Source organism: Eurytemora carolleeae, unplaced genomic scaffold (assembly GCF_000591075.1).
Source record: "Eurytemora carolleeae unplaced genomic scaffold, Eaff_2.0 scaffold1099, whole genome shotgun sequence".
In the NCBI taxonomy this organism is placed as follows: Eukaryota; Metazoa; Arthropoda; class Copepoda; order Calanoida; family Temoridae; genus Eurytemora; species Eurytemora carolleeae.
In genome coordinates this window covers 39,390-64,504 of record NW_019397053.1, presented here as the reverse complement: position 1 = coordinate 64,504, position 25,115 = coordinate 39,390, and the positions used below count along the sequence as shown (strand labels likewise).

The window sequence follows — 25,115 nt, the reverse complement described above, 5'->3', positions numbered from 1 at the left end:
TGTTAAATGTTTGATTTACGATGGTATCTGTTAAACATTTGTGTGCGGAACAATTATGTATGTATAGAAAGAGGCCTGCGGAAGTTTGCAGTAGAGACACGAAGAGAGTTTTTTATCTTTTTTTTTCTTTCTTTAGCAAAGGAATTGAGTCTTTGGAACAAAATCAAATATTTAAACCTAAATATCTTTAGAAATCGATGTTGTAAACCTTTGATATTTCAAACTCAAATTATTTGATCTAACAGAATTCTTAGTTTGAAATATCTAAGGTCTGCAACATTTGAATCCAAAAATATAGTATTTAGAAAATCAGAGTTTGTGGCAAAGACTCAACTCCTTTACAGATCATAATAGGTTTGGAAGAGAGATAATATATTTATTTATAACAAATTTCCATATCATAATAGGTTTGGAAAACAGATAATATATTTATGTAAAACGAATTGCGGAGTTCTCCGGAATAAAGAACGTCATACGCCACTCATACATGGAAATATTATTTGAATATATTTTCTCGGAAGAAATATTTCATATTTCATATTTTTATTCAACTACAAAGCACGAGATAATACAAATAAAAAAATCTGACACATTGGGGCCAATACAGGGTCCTGAATATAAAAATAAAATATAAAATCTATTTTAACATTAAACTACTGTAGAGTGTAGATCTTTCATTTTTCTTCGAATTGTTTGTTATATGAAAAAATTTAAAAAACAATGCGGTGAACTGTTTTTTTTTTAAATTTTCTTATATTTTGTAATCATAGCGAATTCCGAAATATTCGGCAAAGGAATTGAGTTTTTGTCACAAAATCTGATTTTCTTATCCCTATATCTTTTCATTTCAATGTCAGAGACCTTAAATTTCAAACTATGAATTATTTTAGATCAGACAATAATAGTTTTAAATATCAAAGGTTAACACCATCAGATTGCAAAGATATAGCAATTTGAAAATCAGAATTTGTGGCAAAAACTCAGTTCCTTTATTATGGTTTACAGAAAAATCCTGTTCTCTTTACATATTTTACATCCAGATAGAAATATGTTTTCTTAATCAAATAATACTGATGTTTCTCAAAGGGACTATTAGCGTAATTTCAAGTGGCCTTTCATATAAAGAGGTGCTTCCCCGATTAACAAGTTACCCTATAAAAACCCTTTGACGGATCAAGGATATTAATCTAATGGACCGCTTTAAACTGTTTAACACATTCTAGAAGTGGCAGAAAATTAATATTTTCTTTTGGGTGTTTAAAACAGTTTGTCACGTTAAAAAGACGATTTTTCATTAGACGCTAGCAACGGTATCAGTTGTTTCGAGTTAAAGCTGCAATCAGCGCACATTGAAATATATGTAAGAATACAAGCGGTTTTAGGAGTTTACACACAAAATCTCTAAACTCGATGAATTTTCAACGGTTTAACCCTATTCTCAGACCAATACTTTTTGAGTTATGTAAAAAAAACTACAGGGGGGGTCAATTTGACCCCTCCCCAGCGGGAATAGGGTTAAAGGGTACCATTGTAAATCGGGCATTGCACTCTTTTTAGAGTTATTAATTTACAAACTACAAAAGTTGACCCACTAAACTTGGAATCTCTAAACCAAGCTAAGAACCTTCCCGTGGTTCTACCGATTTCCCCGAAATGTAAGACAAATCGGTTCTGGGGTTCCTGAGTTGTGATAGGACAACCACACAGACAAACAACTTTAAATATATATACTAGCTTGGGGACCAAGCATTGCGTAGTGTAGGGAAGTTAGTCCCATCATTTGCCTGCACCTGGTTGTAAATCACGAAATAGCTATTTTTCCATATAAAAGTTGTTCCACTTTACTTAGAATAATGAACTAAGCTAAGAACATTCCCGTGGTCCTACAGAGCTCCCCAATCAAAAATTGAGGCAAATCGGTCCAGTGGTTTCTAAGTTATGATCGGACAAACAAACAAACAAACCAGACAAACAGAGATTACGACTTTAAATTTATATATAGATATGGACAATAGGATGTACAGAGTGATAGCCAGAAAACTCTGAAGTAGAAAGACGACTTTTAGAATCGAGTTATAACTTTAAAAAGTTAAATGAGTAAAAGAAACAGCGATTTTAATAAATTAGTGATTTTATAAGTGTCTAGTTAAACTGTTTAGACACTTAAGTATTGCTGTATGTGTCTTCGTCCTATTCTATTGTTGTATGCATCATCAGTGTAGTTGAAGAAAAATAGTTTGTTTTATCATAAGAGAATCAATGATTCTTGAAAGAAACATTCCTTTTAAATATGAAGTAAACAACCTTGCACTTTGCATTTTAGACTAAACCCTGTTTACAGAAGATTACTGTCTGGTTCTATATATCAGAATATCAGCTCAACTTTACATCAACATCATTTTTAGATAAAAAACAGAATATATCTAAAATATAAACATTTTACAGGATTACCCACAAAAATGAGACGTTAAAGGGACTGTAAGCGCAATTTTTAAGTAAGTACAAAGATTGCAATGTCCGATTCACAATGGCACTCTTGAAGCTTTGAAGACGACTTTTTTTACTATAGTTGGCTCCCCCAGAAAATGCGTCAAATTTGCGTAGATTTTCTGATGCGCTATCTTTAGGGTAAATTAGGTAATTTAAAAAGCCCCATTTTAAGCCTAAAGTGAGGGCATGTGCTAGTTAGGAAAGTCAAAAAAAAATTATTAATGTCCAAGAAACGTTAAGGGGGGGGGGGGACCCCCAACCCAACTGGAATAGGTCACATATTTATTGGTACATATTTTCCAGACTTTCTTCGCGTTAAATTAAAGCATATTTTAAATTAAGGTTGTTTGTCTCATATTTCTGTGTAAAATGAAAACTAGAAAAGCTACGAAGTTACAAACATCCATATACGGGGTGTCCCAAAAAACATGGGAATTCAGTGACGAATTCGATATCGTCATTTTAAATAATTCTTTGATTTAATATAGTGATACCAACTGAGAAAACTGCAATCTGTAAGAGTTTAGTCTGCTATGTTTACATTTTGTTTGTTTATGTTTTGACTGCATACGGTTGTACTTAGTAAAACAAGAAAATTGCAGTATACAAACAGAGAAAACTTGTCCGTCTTCACTGTTCATCTTGCAGAGACATTATAGACACATCTTTACTCAAAGAAACTTCCTTTTTGCAGCCTACCTTATTCAAATTATTTAGTTCTAACCCGACCCCACACTAACCAATTTTGTTGATTTAACAATCAACAGTATAAAAAAATAACAGAGCGGTTAACTATAGGGTTTCCAGCGCAAGTGGATTTTACTTGCGCGCAATTGCGAGCCCTTGCGCGCAAGTGAATTTAATTGCTCTCAATTCCGTAATAATTGCGCGCAAATGAACGCAACGGAATTGCGCGCTGTAGCGCGCAATTTTGTCCAACTTTCTTGCGTTGTGTTTCAACTTTTTGATAAAATTCAATTTAAACCTTATGGAACGCAATAAATGCAATTAATTATTTCGCAATTCCTTTCAACAACAAAATATTCAATTTAAACTTAGGTAGTGGCATATAATAGACTGAATTTCACTAACATTTCAGTCTCAAATGCAAAGAAAATTGAATTTAAACTTAATATTTTGTTTTATAATATTCATTTGCAGCATGATAACGAGAAAAATATGGCATAGGAAGAATAAATACAGTTTAGACTCAATAAGTGATTAAAAAAGTTTCTAATTAATTTTGTTCGACTTATAATGTAATATTAAATACACTGTGATATTGTCTTTGTGTTCCGTAGTTTTCTGGTTCTCACTGTAGCAAAATATCTAATTTTGATTAAACGAACCTTACAATTTTAACCAAATAAATTTCCATTTTAATGTTTATCCAATGTTAACAAATATAAAATGTATCATATTAAATTATTTATTAGTAGCTTAACCACAAGAAATTTTAAAATTTGAAAACTGTAGAACCAAGTGACACTCCATGGCCTCGATTATTTTAAAATCAACAGAGATATTTAATTCCATTCTTGTATCTGCTGCATAAATTTGTAAGTATAACATTTAAAATTATTGATTTTTAGGTATGAAACCAATTTCGATGCACGGAATTCCACGCAATATTTAATTGCTTCCTTTTTCGCAATTTCAGCGCAATTGCGCGCAATGAAATGGCGCAAGCGGAAGCAACCATTGGATGCAATTCCTCACAATTGCGTGCAACAGAATTCCGATTGGAAACCCTAGTTAACCATCGTCAATGATCAGTGCTAGAAATAGTATGCAATCGTTAATTCGAAAACGAAACGAAAATGGATCCAGCTGAAGGCCGGTGCCCGGTACTCATTAACGAACATGATTGCAAAAATCAAGAACATATCAAGACCCTCTGTAGATTGCAGTTCTTTTAAAGTACCAAAGCAGGCTTCCCTGTCACTAAAAATTGCAACGCCGGATAACATATTTCCTTCTGATGATACAGAGACCTGCTTTTGTCGAACACCATGAGGAATTCTAGATTTTTTCAGACTTCTTATAGCAGACACAGCCCAAGTCCAAAATGAGTCAACTCCTAAATAAACAAAAAAAAATACAAGAATCTAAGAGACTGCATCGGTGTGTATATTCAAGTGATCCTTTATTTCAGGAGAATACCTTATTTATCTTCATATTCACTTACACCTTTATCTAAAAAATAACGTGAAATATATATACTGTCTCATTTTTCAACCTTTTAAAAATGCATTGTGTTTAATTCTGACAATTTCCTTCATGCACTGTCTCAGAAATCCTAAATTGACAATAATAGATTTTCTAATTTAAAGACTTTAAAATTTAAAATATACTGTTTTGAATCGGACATGACATTAAATGTTTTGCATTGTATTCAAACCATTTTTTCCCATGTTAAAGAATTCCTAGAATATTAGCTCTAAATTTAGAATGCTGAGTTAAGATAAATCAAATTTATTCCTGAGAAATGTGTTTATGACCTCAGAGAAAAGATCTGATTTAAACATTTTACAATTGGGGCTCCCAAAGGCACAACTACAGGTTTACGAGGTTGAAATTGGATAAAATTAGAGAATTATGCCTTTTTGTTCGGAATAATTGGGATTTCTAAGTTTTTCCCTAGAAACTTACAAAAGAGAAATTCTTATTTGATGCATTTTATTTTTGTATATGTAAAATATAAACCTGTATTTCCTTCATAAATCATTATTAAATGGATTATATAAAAAACTTTATTATCATTATCACTTCTTTTTACTATAATTTTCATTATCATCATAACTATTATTGTTATTATTATTATTATTATTATTATTATTATTATTATTGTTATTATTACTTTTATTATTATTATTACTATTATTATTATTATTATTATTATTATTAGTATTATTAGAATTATTATTATTATTATTGTTATTTTTATTATTATTTTTATAATTATTATTCTTATTATTATTTTTATTATTATTACTTTTATTATCATTAATAATCTTATTTATCTATCTTATTCTAACCTGACATTCCATTTTGGGATCGGTTTAAACTCTCAGCAGAAAAATTAAGAATATCCCTCCAAACTTGCCAAAACCTATATATAAAACATTACAGATTACTTTTATTTGAAGTGATACTGAAATGGAAAGAACAGGTGATAGGTACTTTCCCAAATGCATTTTCCCAAAGGCGACTTCCCAAGTGACAACTTCCCAAATGTCCAAATTCCCAAGCGGCAACTTCCCAAAGGTTAGGTTAAGCACTCTCAGGTGCTGCAGGCTGTAATGGGTGACAGCGTTGAGGCTAGGATGGGCAAGGGGGCTGAGCTCCGTGGTTAGAACAGGCTTGGGGCCGAGTGCTGCGGCTAGGACATACTAGGGAATTTGCCGCTTGGAAAATTGTAAATTTGGGATGTTGCCACTTGGGAAAATACCCTTGGGAAATTGCCATTAGGTGTTAGGGAAAAATCCTTTTGAAAAGTATCTAACATCTATTCATTCGATGTTTGATCCTTTGAAAAATTATGTCTTTTGCATTGGTGATTTCTTGCATTGTCAATGAGATGTTAAAAGAATTTTTGAAGTCCCTGAAGTCGCTCATGCCCATATCTTTGGCGTTTGCGGATCTAATTTTATCTTTTTTCAATTGTTAGAGTTTAGTGTAATATACAAACAATTAGTGAATAACTTTTTTAACATTTTTTTTTATTTTAAAGGTTCTGAAACAATTATTTTATTTTCAAATAACTTTCCTTACAATTAAGCCAAAGTTTACTCCAACGCAAAAATGGTCGTGTTAGCATATATATATAGTATAATCTCTGTTGGGTGTATGTATATTTGTTTGAATCTTCGATCTTAACTTATTGTCCACTTGACTGCTAAATAAAAGAATAAAAAAGCTTACATTTAAGGATTTGATAACAGTGAAACTGCTGAAATGATTAATGTTTATTATTGTTGCCTATTTTTGCATATTTTTGCAAAACTTTAATATTCACAAATATTCTAAACAAATTTAAAAAAGATACATCCTTAATATATAGTATGTATTTATATGTATCGATGAAACAAAATAAGTTTTTTTAACAGTGTTATACACTGCAAATAATTTTGATTTACCTGAAGAGCGAATATAACCAGATTGAGAGTATAAATGCAATAATCAACAATTCCTAAACATCCAAAATATACATCCCATTAAAAAGGTATAATATAGAAAATCTACATTTGATGGTTATGAAAATGGGTTCTAGATTTCGGACTCATTGGACTTTTGAACAAAGTTCTGAGAGTTATTTTTATTTTATCATTGAATTTTCAATTATGGAGTTATAAAAACGACTGGCAGATTCATGCGGCAGAAATAATGCAAATTATTTTATTAATTGCAGATTTATTTTTGATTTATCGTATTTATTTATATATATACTATTATCAGATTAAATAGGTTTTCAGGGTAACAGGGTATCTGCTATGAAACTCTTTTAATGGAGGGTAATTTGGAATCACACAAATAATTAATAGTTACTTGATGTGGTTACCAAGCAAATAGTTCATTGCACTATTAAAAGTCAATAATAATAATTAAGTCTAAAATACGTATTTCTATTGCAGAGTTTTCTGGTTATCACTGTGCTTTCCTCAAATTCTCAAAGTTGCGTTTTTTGCTGGAAGCACTTTTATTTGAAATATGTGTTTTACCTTTATTGAAATGAACCCTCAGCATTATTTGATATTTATCGTGGACTATAGTTACTGGGAAATGTTTTATTTATTGATTTCCCATGTTTGCTCACATTTTTATACATTGTACAACAGTGTTTAGTTAAAACACTACACACAAAATACTTACATATTAATCAATTTTTCATAGAGAAAACAAAATATTGAATTTTTCAATACAAAGACTGTGAATTATCATGCACTATGAAAGATCTGCCATAATGCAACAATTGAGTGCCATTTTTATATATGTTCAAATATCTTTAGTTCCCAAAATCAGAGACAATTTAGTTTTGTTGACATTTGAATCAAATTTGTTTTCAACATGAAGAAAATTTGCTGTCTAATATGACATTTTTTTTCTTCATAATACTTCTTATTTTAAAATGAATCGTTTTTTTTAATTTAAAAGAATAAAAGATACAATAAAAGATAAATGCCAAATTGTACAAAATTATTATTTATATTGGGTTAACTTGGGGCCTCTGAACTAGGGTTTCAAATCGAAATTTTTTGCATGAAAATCGTGCAATATTGCGTAAAACTTTTCTTACGTTTTGAGTAAATATTGCACAAAATTTTAAAATAATTTTGCATTGATGCGCAAAAGCTATTTTGTGCAAATTATGAAGAAAATCTTGGTTTTTGCGCCTTCGTTATTTCTGCTATTTCGTTATTTCGAGATATTTCGTTATTTCAAGCTATTTCGTCATTTCGAGCTATTTCGTTAAATTTCGAGAAAAAATTCCAGGAAATCAATGAATCTAAAATTAAACCAATCAGAGCCCTACTTTACTCCGGCTTGCTCTCATCTGCACATTTGATGGTGGCCTTATTTCTAGGCTTTTAAATCACCATTTAAAATTAAGACAATTTGGTACATTCGATAGACAAACAAACAGACACACAAACAAGAGAAATGTATACAAATCTACATAGATTAATGATAATGTTAGATGAGACGCACATCCAGTGGCACCTTTTCAGCGTTTTTTCAAAACTTATTTATCATAAAATAATTTTAGTAACGAAAGTAACTAACATTTTTACTGTGTCCAAACTATAGGAAAGGATAATAATGAATTGTTGTTCATGAATAAAATACTGCAGATATGGATGTTGTTTTTTACTGAAACTGATTCACATCACACTGTCAAAATATTTAAATCTTTTATATTTGTGCAATATGTAATGAAACAAATATTACTTATTTTCGTATTCATCAACAATTTCATGCAGAAAAAAAATATTTATTTCGGATGAATGCGCAATTTCGTGCAAACCTTTTTTCGTATTGATACAAAAATGATGCAAAATTTTGTGCAAATAGGTCATTTCGTGCAAAAACGCGAAACCGTTGCGCACTGTTTCGTGGAAACCCTACTCTGGACCCTCCCCGCCTGGAAAGGGGGATCCCAGGACCATGAATCGTTAAATTATTATTGTGATTTTTAAATTAGGAACTCCACACAAACATGATCATTAGACAAATAAAATTCTATGAATTAACTTTGTTACCTTAAACCGAAATGTATTCTGAGACAAGGGAGAGTGAGTCCAGTTTCTATAATTATAGTAAAATGAGAAAAACATATTTTAATCAAAGTAAAGAATTGTTTACTTATTCAAGAGACCGTTGACTTAATTTCAGTTTAAAAAGAGGTTTGCAGGATTCACAATAGTAACTTGCAAACCGTGTTCCAAGCAATAAATGTCAAGCATCTTTGTGTTTTAATATTTTTATTTAAAAATCAATAATTTTTATTTTGGTATTGCTTGAATGTGACTTTCGGATTAATGCAACTGAATAGAAGAAAACAATTAATTGCAAACAAGAGAGTTATGCCCGATTAAAAGCAGAAATCTTTAAACCTTCCTCCTTCTGTCTAAAAATTCATATTTTTTTGTGGTTTGTCTATAATTTCTTTTTTCATGCTAGATAAAAATTTAAAGCGGACTGTTGTGAATTGGACTTGCAACTCTTTATAAATATGTAAATATACAGGGTGTCCCAAAATACCTTAGGGGTACAGTAGGGTGTAGTAAAATGGGATTATTATCATTTAAATATATTCTCAGCTAGGTGTAATCTTTCTTTAAGGCTGGCAGTTTTGGTGTTAACTGTGCTTGTTGGTTTACTCTGATATTTATCTTTTTATTATTATATAGATAGATTTCTATATATATTTACTTTTGCTTTTACATTCTAAAAGCTTGAATGTTGAAATCTGAACCTAAAATGTGGAGTTTGTAAAATCAATAATCTTTTGCTTTTGTATTTTTATAGGAATTGCAGGATGGAATAATAATAATATATGAATAATGGAATTCAAGATGTGATTAATTGGATATTAAATAAAATTATGTTTTTGTGAATAAAGATAGGAATAGAACTGATTAAAAAGGGAAACTTGAACCCTAAAGGGGCATTCAGTTGAAGACTTGAGACAAGTCAAGATCTATTTTAAGAGACAAACCTTTCATTCCTTGTTATTATATTCTATTGAGAATAGAGGGATCTTATAGAAGTGTTATATTTGGTCCTAACACTACATTTGGTGGCAGCAGTGGGATCTGTTGAACTGATAGACCGAGAATTGAATTAAATAAGGGGATTGGTCTGGAATAATCAAGCTGAATCATGGCTGTAGATAATCAGCAAGATATGAGAAGAGAGCTCCAAAATGCACTTTGAAGTGTGCCAATTTTTAATGAAGATGGAGGAAATATCGGTAGTTTCCGAAACCATTTGCATACTTTCCAGCTTTAGATGGTCTTGAATGGAATAGAAAATGGTGTCCATCAAAAATGTGCTTTGATATACAGCATTCGTGGTAGGAGTCAAGATAGAGTGGCTCATCTTTTTATTGCAGCTGGAGAGGAAGCTCCAACTTTTGCTGTTGTTGAGCAGACTAAAAAGCAGATTTTCTTGCCTGAAGGGGAAGTGCAGTTATCAAAAGTAGAGTTCTGATTGAGAAAACAAGGATTAGATGAAGATTTTGGAACGTTTTTCTCCATTAAAAGTTCCCTCTTCTTGGAAGCCTATCCAGAAGGGACAGAGTTTAGCATTTTTTTTTGGATCATTTGATAACAGGCTTGTACAATCCGGTTGTAAAACGGTTGTTGAGAAAATCTGACCCAACAAATATGGAAGAGACTCCGCAAAATCTTTTGCGGATAACCGCTTGCGAGAGACAATCAGTTAGTGAAGGATATGGAGAATCAACTTAGCACAGCAGCCTAAGCACTGTCTTAAGTGTCATAAATCTGGACTTTTTCAAAGAGATTGTAGAAATCAAAAGAAGAAGACCGCAGGGAAAGTGGTGAGAAACGTTGCCACAGATGTGGTCTTCAGGGCCATTTGAAGAAACAATGCTGGGTAAATTTAGAGAAACAGAAGAAAAAAGAAAACTCTGCCAGAACAGGAAAAGTCCAAGCATTCCAAAATGATGAAGAAGGGGATCCTTGCTGCCCTTGGAATTAATAAAATAGGATCGGGTTTTCCCTGAGGGGCTCTCTACTAGGGGGAGATAGTCCCGGTTTTAAGGCTGAAATATCCCCTAAACTGAAATCTCATGTTCCTGTTGATATTCTTTTGCCTGAAGGTGGAATTACAAGGGTAATGGGTCTGGTTGATACTGGTAACTTGGTATCCCCTGGATTATGTTTCAGTGAAAAGTATGCCCAAGAGGTGGGTTTGAAGAAAGAAAAGCTGAGACCATTAAGCATTGGGACTGCAGCTACTGGCTCAACCATGGCCTTGGTTGGAGCTGTAAGGAATTTACGGTTGAAGATTGGGAAAGTAGAGGTTTTTCATCCAATAAGCTGGGTAATAAGAGACTTGACCAGCATTATGAATATTGGATATATGTTTCTGAGGACCCACAAATTATCAGTTATGTTGGATGGCAAGGAGCCAGTTTTACATCAAAGAGGAAATATTGAATTGGTGCAGACCTTGGCACCAGGGAAGTCAGGACTTTTTTTTAATGATTTTACTCCCACTAAGTTAAGTAAATTAAAATTGAAAACTGTAAATTCTAGAACTAAGAATGTTGCTAATATTGTAAAAAAAAAGTGTCTAACAAACTTTTTTTCTATTCAAAGGAAACAGTCCAGAGGAAGCTACAAAGGACAGTTGGCACTGAGCTGTCAACTGCAAGGTAAGATTACACCTGTAAAATTTGATGAGAATAAGATTTTATTGCCAAAAAGTATGACCAAATTGAGCATGGGGGTATACTAAAAGGTTGCAAATCTATTTTAGAACATGAGTTTTTGCTCAGATAATGAAGTGTTTGGTATGCCAGGAGTGTATCCTGTTAGAAACAGCAAGGACAAAATAATGGTAATGAATTTGAATGAGCAACCCAAACTAGTAAGGAGAATACTCCTGTGGAGGTAAATGTGCTCAAGGAGGGGTCATTGAGAACTGAGAAAACAGTTACTAACTTAAAGGACCAACCAAAAACAGATGTAAATGAATTATATGATAAATTGAAGATAGAAGAGAATGAGATGTTTAAAAAACATCCGAAGATAAAGAAGAAATTGAAATCCTTCATTTATAGATATAGACATATTTTTGCTACTCCTGAGCATGGAGTAGGCAGAACTGACATTTTGGAGGCTAGTATTAAGTTTAAGCTGAGTTTCAGAAGCAGGTTAATGAATGGTTAAAGCATAAGATTGTGAAACCAAGTAAATCTCCATGGAGTAATCATGTGGTTCCTGTTGCTAAGAAAAATGGAGAGACAAGATTTTGCTTAGATTTTAGGAAACTTAACCAGAGTATTATACAGGATAGTTACCCCTTACCAGGGATAGATGTCTTGATTGATAAATATGCAGGAATTAAAATATATTCTGCTTGGATGCAGTGCATGCTTACTTCACCATACCATTGGAAGCTGGAAGTAGAGAGTATACAGCATTCCCCACTAGTACTCAATTACTGGAGTTTTGTAGACTATCTTTTGGGATCAGTATGGCTGTCAGTATAAATTCAAGGTTCATACACCAAGTATTAAACCCTTTGTCAGGTAAGGGACTTAATGCATATTTGGATGAACTTTTGCTCTTCCATAACAAAATGGAAGATCATCTCAGTAAGTTAGAAGAGGTATTTCAAGCACATGAGACAGCTGGTATTAAGCTTAAGGCAGAGAAGTGTCAACTATTTAGATCTGAATTGGTTTACCTAGGCCATTATCTCACTGCTGATGGAGTAAAAATGGTGCCTAGTTACGTAGAAAGGATTTTGTCTTGGCCAACCCCAAAGACAAACAAGGATTTATCTAAATGGTTAGGCTTTGTGGGTTACTACAGATCTTTTATTAAAGATTTCAGTATGCTAACCCAAGAGATGTCCGCTCAGAAAAAGAAGAAGAGTTTGGAGTGGACCACCTTGATGGAAACTAAGTTTTAGAAGATAAAAGAAGCTTTTAAGGAATCACTTTTGAGAGCAACTCCGGATTTTAATAGCAAAGAAGAGTTTATTTTGACCACAAATTAGAGGAGCTTTGTCTGCCATTCTGTCCCAAGTACAGAAAGGGAAAGAAAGGTTAATTGCTGCTGGGAGACACAAAACTACAATCAGGGAGAAAAATTATCCCAGTTGGAAAGGTTAGTTAGCTGCAATAGTTTATGGTTGCAGGAAATATAATCATATAATAGGGCAGCTTTGAAACAATTGAATAACCTTTTACCTACAGGGGGTATCCTGAGTAGATGGTATGAAGAGCTGGCCAGTTTGCAGTTCAAGGTTGTTCATAAGAAAGGATCTGAGAATAGTAATCCTGATACACTAAGCAGATTAGACCATCTTCCTGAACCACAATTAGAGGAAGAAAGGGAGCAGGCTGAGTTCATTGGAGCAGTAGAAACTGAACTGACCAGAGCCAAGATTCTAGAGGCTCAAGCACTGGACGAAACCCTGAAATTTGTGAGGAAGTGGCTTTCTTCATGACAGGTACCTAGCAAGTATGATTTAATGGGTCAGTCTCTAGAAGTTCATAGGTTTAGACAATTGGTAGGAGCTTTGAAAGTTTCCAAAGATGGTGTATTGGTTTTGGAAGCAGAGGGATGCTCTGAAACCAGTGGTTTTCTACTACTGTCACCAGCACCTTAGTGCTGGTCATTATGGTCTAGCTGCTACCCGATCTCAATTGGTAAGGAATTTCTTCTACCCCGTGGACCTAGCTAACAGGATTAAGTTGTGCTCGCAGTGTATTGCTAAGACTACTAAAGAGCATGATAAGAAAGGAGAGCATAAATCATTAAGACATGGTTTCCCTTTGCAGTCAGTGGCAATTGATCTGGTAGGACCTTTTGAACCAGGGAACCATGATTACAAGTATATCCTTACTGTGTAGGATCAATGGAGCTGGTACATTAACTGTTATCCAATGCGAAGTAAAGAAACCAAAGAGGTGTCAAAGACCGTTATGGAAAGGTTTGTAGCTAACATTGGTTGTCCAGTATCTGTCCATAGTGATAATGGAACTGAGTTTACATCAGAGATTTTCAAGTCTTTGATGGATGAGTTAAAAATACAAAAAACTTATACCCCTTCCTACAACCCCAGGAGTAATGGGAAATTAGAGCGATGGCATAGAGATTTGAATGCTTTTATGAGAGCTGCTTCAGCAAGAGAGGATCCTACTTGGATTACATATCTACCTGCTCTAACTTTAGTCCATAATACAAAGGAGCACAGTGCAACTGGGGTTACACCTAGTTTAGCTTTCCTGGGAAGGGAACTGAGGCTTCCTGTAGATTTATTAGTGGGGTTACCGCACCAGGACCATAGATCAGTACATGAACATGTGAGGAACACTTTAGACAAGTATAAGGAAACCAGGGGATCAGTGTTGGTATTTATCACCAAGGAAGATACCAGGGAAGAGTTTGAAAATGACAAAACAATGGATTGGACCATTGGAAGTGGTTGAGTGGATAGCACCGGTTCTGGTTAAGGTTAGGAACCAGAGAATACCTGATAGGGTATGGGTGGTGCACACCTGGCACATCCGACCATACCATGGCATGGTTGATGGCCAAGCACCCAAGAAAGCTGATCTTGAGGATGAGGATGACCCAGAGGCTGAGGAGATAACCTCTGCTCCTGGATCAGGTCCGGTAGAGATAAACATTCCCATAAATGTACCTGTGGAAGTTCCAGTGATGGCTGACAAGGAGAGGATACCTTTGGAAAAGGATCCAGTAGAGGTTGCTGAATCAGCCAAGGTGAAGGATCAGGTAGAACCTGTAGTCAACCATGAAGCACGAGTTAGGGGGAAAATTAGAGGAAGATCACCGGAGGTTGAACCAAACAAAAGTAGAATAAAGAGGAGGCATGAGGACAGAAGAGGTCAAAGAAGACGGAGGCCACGGGCTGCAGATTTGTCCTCTGAACCTTCAAAGAAACCTAGCAAGTTTGGTAAATTGGTATATTCTTCTGCATCTTCAGAAAGTAACCAGGAAAGTAACAGGGGAAGTTCTGAGAGTGAGTTATCTAGTGAGGAGGTTTTAGCCCTGAAGGTATTATTGAAGCCAGGATCAGATTATCCTACTCAGGGAAGTGAAGGTGCAGCAGGCTATGATGTCATGGCGGCCCAGACGGTAGTGGTACCGGCACGCCAGATACGGGCGGTGGATCTTAACCTAGCCTGTCAGCTGCCTAGGCAGTATTTTATGCAGTTGTGCAGTAGATCCGGGTTAGCCAAGAGAGGAATAATAGTCATTGCTGGGATTATAAATAGTGAATACACAGGTAGTATTAAAACTTTAATATACAACACTACAGAGGAGGAATATAAGGTACAGAAGGGAGACAGAATTTGGCAAGCCTTAATACTTAAATATCCTTTTGGAGAGTTTGAAGAAAAGGAACTGGAACCTACTGGTAGGGGTACTGGTGGTTTTGGTTCTACCAGAAATTAATTCCTATTCTATTAATTATTATGACTGTCTGCAGACAAATCTAATTAAGAAATGTGAAAAAGCAACAATTTGTCAAAGAAATAAGCCAGAAGAAACTATTAAAGCCTTGAGTATAATATAGTGCAAAGGAAGAAGATAAATAAGTTGGAAGGTTATAGTTGTTCTGTGAAGTCCTCTACATTCCACTTCAAGTGTGGAGCATGGAGATAATGAATATCTATTTATCAACTCAGATCCAACATGAGAAGATACAGAAAAGGAACAAAAAGCTCAGAAATAAGATCAATGAAGAAGAAGAAATGCAGGAGTTAACATCAGGATTTGGTCATATGATTTAAATGTTTATTATTTTTACTTACTTTGAAAATTCAGTAAAAATAATGGGGGAATTGTAGGAAAATGGGATTATTATCATTTAAATAAATTTTCAGCTAGGTGTAATCTTTCTTAAGGTTGGCAGTTTTGATGTTAATTGTGCTTGTTGGTTTACTCTGATATTTATCTTTTAAATTCTTTATTATTATATAGATAGATTTCTTAAGTGCAGGTAAATTACTTTTGCTTTTACATTCTAAAAGCTTGAATGTTGAAATCTGAACCTAAAATGTGGAGTTTGTAAAAACAATTATCAATAATCTTTTGCTTTTGTATTTTTATAGGAATTGCAGGATGGAATAATAATAATATATGAATAATGGAATACAAGATGTGATTAATTGGATATTAAATAAATTTATTTTTTTGTGAATAAGGGTAGGAATAGAACTGACTTAAAGGGAAACTTGAACCCTAAAGGGGCATTCAGTTTACCCATTCCTTGTTATTATATTTTATTGAGAATAGAGGGATCTTATAGTAGTGTTATATTTGGTCCGAACACTACATCCCGTATTATATACTGAGAGAACAATGTTTGTTCAATTTTTACAATCATGGTGTTGTAATAGAATTGTTATAGGAATCTATACTTATTTTTGGTTGTACATCGCACTTTTCTTTGCAAAACAGAGGGGTGTAAATTACAGTAAATACAAAATGGGGTCGGTCATCAATATTTAGGGTACACCATAAACCTCTTATTCGAGTCAAATAAGCCTAGGTCCCTTAAGTATTTTTTTTAGAGAATTCTCCCAAGCATAGTAATGTTGTGCTTTAGATTTAAAATCTGACTGAAAAGTGGTATTTTCGTGAAAACTCTCAAAATGGGTATCTTAACACAATTAAGAGACCAAACTAGTACTTTGGCGGGCTGCTGCGCCGGCACCCCCACATCTTTTAATAATAGTTGTTAGAATCTATATATATCTTTTTAAATTATGCTGAATCCATTGTAATTTCTTGTAAAAAATCTGAAGTATATGTTTTCCCTTGAAATAGTTATCTGTAACAAAGAGGACATTGTATTTTATTGCAGGTTTACAGGATCCATTTAAGCATAAATATTTGAACGAGAAAAGTAATTGTAAATTAAAATCATTTTTAAATCAATGATACAAGTGATACAATTTGTGTAAATGAAAAGATTATCAGGATATATTCATTTTGTCTATTATCACCATGAAACACAACTCAAATGTATTGTTACAAAAACCAGTTACCCCCCTGACCCTCTATTAATACCCCCACCGTGGGGGGGAGAGTATTAATTATCTTTTATAAGGTGGTTACTATTTCATTATTGCCAAGCATATACATAGTATAGAATAGTGCAATTTACTCCTTTTTTATGACATTTTAGGACATTAAACCTTTTCCATTTTAATCCCTTAAGAAACTATTAAATAATCATAAAGTAACAGTGATAAAAGAACGCCTCAGGCAAAACATTTAAAAATCCATCCTGTAAAACTGATTTAAAGGTGCAAGAAGATTCCCACCTCTACCTAGTTGCACTTAAAATTTGTTCAGGGGGATGTCTTTTTTTCCACACCCCTCTGCGCTGGTATTTTAAATACTGCTTCAATATACTATATTGCTAAAACATACTTTTTCCCTCTCAGTCGCCCACTATTATAAAGAAAAAGGAGCACATGGTTTTTTATCATTTAAGCTGAATGTTTCTGGTTCAGCCATAATGTATTCAATTTTCAATTGTACAGAGAGAAAAGGGCACATAATACTAAGGAAAAACTAGCAAAATTTAAGAAATCAGGAAGGTAGGGGGGTAATGAACTACTGCAGCAGTCTTAAACCTGCCTTGAACCAGCCCTGAACCAGCCTTGAACCCGCCCTTAACCTGCCTCAAACCCGCCCTGAACCCGCACTGAACCCGCCTTGAATCTGCCCTGAACCCGACTAAGATATATAAATATGTTTGCTTTATCTGGCCAAACAGCTGTGGACCAAATTGGCTAAAATGTTTTTAAGAGGTCCCAGGAATATTGAGTTTAATATATTTTATTTACCTGTCATATTTTCCTTCGTCTGCCACGGAAAGCTGAAATTTTTTTCTTTTTATCATATTTTTAATAAAAAGTTTTACTTTTTTCATTTAAAATTTCTAGTAAACTAATTTAAAATGTTTTGGAGATTTATTTTTAAATGGTTTTTAAACTTTTAGATTTTGTAATTCTTGTAACTTATGGATTTTATATTTTAACACTAGTTTCCATTGCAATTAAATACCTTAATTTGAGTAAAATTTGTGCCAGCATCATAATCCGAACTGTTTCTAAAAAAAATGTTAATTAACCCTATCCCTGCTGGGGTACTTGAAAACCAGGATACGCTGGGGGGGGGGTCAATTTGACCCTCCCCCCTCTAAATCCCATGTTAGATGTCCAAATATGACAAATGATACATCATTAGAAAGCTCTTGTGCGCTACTTTTAGAATCTTCAACAAAATTTGCAAATTTGCGAAAATTGATTTTTTATATCAAAATCCAGTTTATAGTAAAAATGTTTGCAAAAAAAAAATTTTCCAAAAAATGACAAATTATAGATTTTTGAAAAGTCCTTGACCATGCCATTTCAAATATGCAAAAATTTTTGCAAAATTTAAATAACCTGATTTTTAATCAAGAAAAACTAAAAATGTGCAAATTTCCTTTGACAGGTTGTTTGCAAAAAATTTGCAATTTTTTTTTTCGGAAAACTTGTGCAATCCGTTTCCTTATGTCATAGGCTTTCCAAAAAGCTAAATTTTATCAAAATCTGACAAGTGAAAGTGGGTCAAAACAAAGATTTAGTTTGTTACAGGCAAAAACAGTCATTCAGGCAGTGTGCCTGAGGACTCAGGCAGTTAGTATTAAAGCCCGGTTTTAGTCCTAAAGGGAGGGCTTTGGGTATGTAAGAAAAGTCAGAAAATTTCAACAGCCTCAGACCAATACTTTTTGAGTTATGTAAAAAAACTACAGGGGGGGTCAAATTGACCCCCCCCCCAGCAGGAATAGGGTTAAGCCAGATTTTTGTCATTTGTAATGCTTGAACTAATTGGATATAATAATAAACATAACATAATAATTTATTGTAAGAAGACAAATTATTTTATGATATCTGATATGTTAATGAATTAATTCACAGCTCGTAATAGACATTTTTTTCAGAATCTTGTTTGATTTAAAATCAAATGCTCTATAAGATTGCATGCTTTTATTTCTTGTGCAAAATTTGTACTCCGACTCAACATGATTAAGATATAAAACCAAAACTAACAATTAAAGCGTTATCTCTTAGTTAAAACAAACCTCAAAAGAATACGATTTTGTATTATAATAGACATATCAGATCTGAGATATTGTATTTTCTAGACTAAAAATGTGCACGATTTCTCCGTCAATTTTTAAAGTACAATAAAATAATTTTAATACACACTAGAAGGTTCTCCTCAATAAAAAAGACTTTCTATGGCGACTTGAAACTCTTTGGATTTAATGATTTTATTAATAATCAAGTATTCTTACCTAGCAGCCAGGACTAGTTTAATTAGCAGATTTAATGGAACTCTCAGGGTCTTCTCATCTCTACAAAGGTATGGGAAACTTAATTTTTTTTTTTTCTGAAATCATTTTAAAAAAGGGATAAGAAAACTTTAGAATAATTAAATATTAAGAAAGGAACTAATTTTTGCCACAAACTCCAATTATCCAATTCCTATAACTCAAATTTTAATTATTTGGTTTAACAGAATTCATTATCTGAAAAATCAGAGGTATACGACATTGGGTTGCAAAGAAATCGGGATTAGAAAGTTTGTGGCAAAGAATCAATTCCTATGTTGAAACGTGTTAAAATATTTTTTTTCATTCGCAATATGATTTGCGAATGTTGTTCAACATTTATTCTCAAACGAAAAGTGATACAGTGGTAGGCCAATTAATCAATATAGTATAAACAAAAGTTTAGTGCAGATTTGCTTTCTAAACAAATAATTTCTAAAAAATAAAGAATATTTTCTTTTTAATTCACATCTTCCCTTTGTTTACATGCAAGATGGATAGAAAGCAAGGCTTCACTAGAATATCGTCGATATTAAATTGCTTGATAGGCCTAACACTGTATTAAAAAAATATTTTTGTGAAAAAATTGTGTTTTCTTCGTTACGATTATCATTAAGAATCGATTCCCATCCCTATCTCTAGATCCCCAGTCATCTCCTCCTCTATACCAACCTTCATCTTCTACCTCATCTCGTCTCATCTTTCTATCTGGAGAAAACTGAGAAATTCAAAATTCAAACTAATTCCTTCAAAAATGTTCGACCATCGACGTTGACATAAGTCTTAAAATAAATCTTCAAATTATGCTATCAATGTGCGTCTCTTCTCATTAGTCTTAATTTCATTGTTACAGAAAATTGAAAAAGGTACTTTCCTACCAATTTTACAATTAACTCTTTCCTTCTTATACTTTCAGAGAATAAAGCAAAACAATTATAATATTCGGCAAAGTAAAAACATTTTGAAATATTTCTGATTTAAAACTGAGTTTAAAACTTTTGAATGGATTGAATTATTTGAATTCATTCTCTTCTTACAATAAGATCAACTATGCGATCTGGCATTTGTTCAAAAAGTTTTGACTAAGGATGAGTTAAGGATCAGAAAGAACAGGTTTAACTGGTGAAAATATGGGCTTGGTTGGGATAGGATGGGTTCAGATGCACCGTGGAAAAGGAAAGGCTTGGTTGGTAAAAATATGAGTTTAGTTGGAGAATAGAAGGGATTAGCTGGGTAGAGGATTAGTTTGGTTGGTAAATCTATGAGTTTAGCTGGAGAATAGAAGGGTTTAGCTGGGTTAATGATTGGTTTGGCTGGTAAATTTATGAGTTTAGCTGCAAAATAGAAGGGTTTAGCTGGATAAAACACATGGGTTTAACAGAGAAATGTATATTGTATAGGTTTAGTAATTAGTAATTTCAATTTAACGTTTAATTTACTTTAATTTGTCTTGAACCATTGAGAGCTCTTTACGGTAAAAATTGAGCTATTCTTAATTGATCCTAAGAACAAAAATAAAATTTAAATGGACTGGAGAAGTAATTTCAATTCAATTTAATTTTTATGAAATACCTCGATTCAAACCGATTCCCAAGGATGAATAATATATCTTTTTTTTCTTGGTAAACATTTTTGATTTTAGCTCTGGTTTCTCCGTAAACTGGACTTGCGTATGGGAACGTTTAAATTTTACAATGAAGGAAGGAGTATTGTATTCTATTAAGAAGGTTTCGCAATCAACGGTATCATTAAGCTTGAAAACGAAAAGTCCCAGATCATTATCATTAAGATGATTTATTTTTCATACATCTCACCCAACTAACTTTTGCGAATGCTAACTTTAAATTTGTCTTAATTACTACATAACAAAATATTGTTGAGACATCTAGGTTTTAATAAGATTATTCTGGAAGAGATTTTCATTGAGAAAAATCCAATTATGCAAACAATCCTACGAAATTAATTCAATTGTAAAACAAATTACATTATTTGAAATTATAATAAACAAATCTTTGATTTGTACATTAGGAATTTTCGAGATTTTCATGATTGTTTAGAATATCAGATATTATTACACGTGTAATGGGAAAACAGGAAATATCAAACAGACAAGATCCAAATGGAAATAGACGAGTTATCTTAATAAAGACTTCGTTATATTTGTTATATGTTATATTTTAATAATAATTTGATTGATTTCATTTAATTTGATATTTTTTTACATTAAAATTGTAACCAGACAGCAGAGAGTTTTTTATTTTAAAATATCGTTAAAGGAATTGAGTTTTTGTCACAAATTCCAATTTAATAGTATCAAAATCTCAACAACCAAATGATGCATACCTTTCATATTACAAACTTACATTGTTTGATCCACCAGAATTCATAGTTTGAAATATCTACGGTCTACGATATTTGGTTTTAAAGAAATTGTGTGGCAAAGACTCAATTCCTTTTTTTATTTATAACTGATTTCATTTTCAACGGATTTTTCTTGGCTTTTTTTGTAATAGCTTAAAGTTAGAACAAATATAAAAACATATTCTTAGCCCTATTACGGTGGGCTATTTTTGTCTAATATTGTTTTGCCCTAAAATTAGAATTATCTACGTGTGTAACGTAGACTAAATACTATTCAAACGTTTTCTGGTTACCACTTTACCTTTCTCGTTTACTTCAAGTTGAGCCAAAGCATGCATGAAAAAAGAAACTTTTTTCGAGGAAACTGAAAATGATAAAGGTATTTGCAAAGTTTACAGATAAAGAACAGACCACAGATTGTGCAAAATCATGTCAAAGTTTTCATTTACAGTTTTATACAGTCTGTATTTTTACATAAAATCCCATCAAAATCAGATAAAAACCGGTCCTAATTCAGTGATAACCAGAAAACTTTGAAATAGGAAGACGACTTTTAAACTCAAGTTAGGACTTAAACTAGTTCAATGAACATTAGACATAGCAATTGAGCAATGTAAATATTCCCATTTCATTTAAATAGTGCTTTGCTAAGTTACTAGTAAAAATATTTGCTTTGCAAAAACATCAAAACGCTTAGGTTTTTCTATAATGTCGTCTTTTATTTCATAATTTTCTGCTTATCACTATACTTCAGTTGTTGTTTCATTATTTCGCTTAACAGTGAAAAAAAAAAAATATTTTAATTTGATGATTTACTTTCTAAAAGAAATTCAGATGTAATAAATTATTCAGGAAAAACTCGATAAACGGCTTTTCCCTATGGTAGATATTGAAAAACCTTTGAAAAATAATCAAATTAGTTTTTTTAAATATGTTTTACGTCAGCCACCCCCCCCCCTTCCCAATTTTTTCTTGATTAAAGTTTCAAACCAATAATTGGTCGGCTTTTCACAATGCAAAATCTTAAACCCCTTTAGTTGATGATTTAAAGGGACTATACATTTAATTTCAAGCTATCCTCCATTTTTAGAGTAGCGTGTCCGATTTTTTAAGACCGCATTGGTCATTGAATATTGGGTATTTTCTGGGAACGCAAGGTAATAAGGCAAAGAAAGTTAATTCCTGTTGCGTATTCTTTGCGTACATATTAAAACCATTTCTCTCTGGGTGATGTTTGTAAACAAGAATAGATGCATCACTGTTCTTCTAGTAACCGAGGAGGATAAAAGAATGGATATATAATAGAATGGATAGTCAAGGTTGGATGTAGTTTTTTTGCTGGGGTGTTATGCAGTACGTGAGATATTGAACCCTGGCCTTACAGTTTGTCTTTGGTTTTCGTAAAGTTAATAGATGTTAAAGAAGATTAGAAAAACATTGAGAGTCTTTAAAACTTGGTGAAATTTAGCCTCTTTCTACTAATACTTCAAATTTTTAAACAAATTTCTAAATATCTCGGCCAATTCTTAAGGTAATAAAACGGCAGACCACATTTTCGAATTCTGAAAACAAGGCGTTGTTAATGCTACCAAATCTTTGGAGGAAATGCTATGTTCACAAGATTTCAGCTAGAGTATCTCATTTCTGCTTACTCCAGGACCCATCACGGTTTACCAAAGTTCTTTCCCAATTTGGACCCTGAGCTTCTCTTCAAACTTTTATAAAAGTACAAATTATTTTTATAGAATCTATGATAGCCAGAATGGAAATTTTTTAGAGTAAAACCTAAAGTACACTTTGCAGAGGTTTTAAAATTTCCTAAAAAAATCTAGGGTCCACTCAGATATAACAGCTGTGAACAATTGTCTCTTTTTAAATTGAATTTGCTTGACACTATTTGAGCCAACTTTGATGGGAGAGTTTAAGGATTTTTAAAAAGTTTTTTAATTTATTCTTTAGTCTGAGCTGCTTAGAATGAAGGTAAAATGCATGTTCGTTGTCCAATTTTCGAAGCAAACTTTTTTTGAAAACGTTTGGACTTCTTCAAGTTTATTTGTAAGTATATGCTAGAGCAGTATGTCGGAACATGATCATCCAATAAAAGAGTTAATAAAAGAGTATATTCATACTATTGGGAAAGTTAAGTGAAAATAATTAAATATCGGTAAAAGGTAAGTTTTGCTGGTTTATTTTTTTCTTCTCTAAACTCCACTCTACTATAACTAAAAAGCAGTAGTTTAACAATTCTTACCAATATTTATTAATTTCCTGCAATCTGGTCACCCCGGACTAACCAGAGTGAGCAGCATTCGGTTTCTTCTATTTGAAATAAAGCGTGTTTTGGTCTCTAATTCATCAATCTTTTACATTACGGATTTGTTTATTCTATATTTTATCCTTCAAAATACATGTGCCACCAAAAAGTATTTCGGAAGAAAGTCTAAAAAATTGTGTTTAATGGGTCAAATTGTTATCGAAAGTCGCAGCTTTCTGGAATATTGACAGAACCGTAAAATCCACGTGTGGAACATCTCACAATACGGAGTGTCCCCAAAAATATGAGATGTCTTTAAAGATCATCCTTGGTCTTTTTGAAGCTATCTCATGACAAATTGTGCAGCCTTGCACAGGCTTATTTTCTAAATATTTGTATCACTCTGATCTAAGAGAAAATATATGGAAGGATGAATTGGTAGTATCTCCAATCCATCAAGAGATGCTGAGTATTCAGTTTTATTAGATAATCTATTCATATCATGTTTAGGTCTGTATAGGAGGGACACGCACATTTATATAATTTGATCTATAGATTGACAAAATACAACAGAAGCTGAGCTGAGGGGATAATTTAATGTTTTATGTTTTCCTTAAAAGGGCAGAGCATCTTTAAGGAACGATCAGTCTTTCATGGAACGCATGGTAATTGCCGTTGACTTCAAAAAACTATCGAACGGATAAAAACGCAATTCCAAAAATTTTGAAAAAATCATAAATTAACGACCGAAACAGTAATTGGTTGAAAAACGTCCCTGAATCGATATCGATATCAGGAACACGTTCTAAAATATGCGGATGTCATGAAATTATAAGTTTAAATCATAAGGTTGAGCGGGGAATGGGCACATTTTGCGTAAAAACATATTTTCAAGGGGCCACGCCATCATTAGGAGCAATTTAAATCTTTCATATTTTCGTAAAATTTTTAAAGCTGTTTATTTAAAAAACTTTTTCTCTGAAAAAGTGACTTGAGCATTTCTTGCTCAAGAAACAATGGAAGAATTATCAGAATTAAACACTTTCCATGCTAGAAGAAACAGGAACTTTATCCTCAGCATAATTGATCAGATTTCAAATGTTGCATAATATTTACAACGGTTAATTCACATAGAATCAGCCTGCTTATAAATAGTCTCATTTTTAAGACGGGTCGCACCGCCTTGAGCTTGGATTTTACCCATCGAGATATTAGTAATAGAGGGGGCATCTGGAATTTTAGAGTTCTTGTTGTACAGCCACTGTACACAATGACCTGATCAGAAATTCTACCTGGGGGATCATAATTCGTAGATCAGTGTTTTAAGACATTATATTGTTTGAAAGTGAAGCCTACAATATTCAAGCAAAGAAAACAAGGCCAT

General features: G+C 32.9%; 2 protein-coding genes across 2 annotated transcripts; one reads left to right on the top strand and one right to left on the bottom strand.

Annotated features, from left to right (window-relative positions):
• Window positions 1-15: 15 nt before the first annotated feature.
• Window positions 16-19,820, bottom strand: LOC111711447 (uncharacterized). Its single transcript, XM_023485816.1, has 10 exons — window positions 19,749-19,820; window positions 19,081-19,140; window positions 17,802-17,847; window positions 17,582-17,613; window positions 8,751-8,796; window positions 6,630-6,682; window positions 5,529-5,602; window positions 4,485-4,570; window positions 573-611; window positions 16-27 (listed from the first exon to the last, which is right to left on the bottom strand). Exons 1-10 carry the CDS (start codon window positions 19,814-19,816, stop codon window positions 16-18), a joined length of 516 nt encoding a protein of 171 aa, XP_023341584.1. The 5' UTR covers window positions 19,817-19,820.
• LOC111711451 (uncharacterized) lies at window positions 14,076-15,617 on the top strand. Its single transcript, XM_023485819.1, has 2 exons — window positions 14,076-15,006; window positions 15,054-15,617. The coding sequence occupies exons 1-2, from the start codon at window positions 14,148-14,150 to the stop codon at window positions 15,092-15,094; spliced, it is 900 nt and encodes a 299-aa protein (XP_023341587.1). The 5' UTR covers window positions 14,076-14,147; the 3' UTR covers window positions 15,095-15,617.
• Window positions 19,821-25,115: the final 5,295 nt, after the last annotated feature.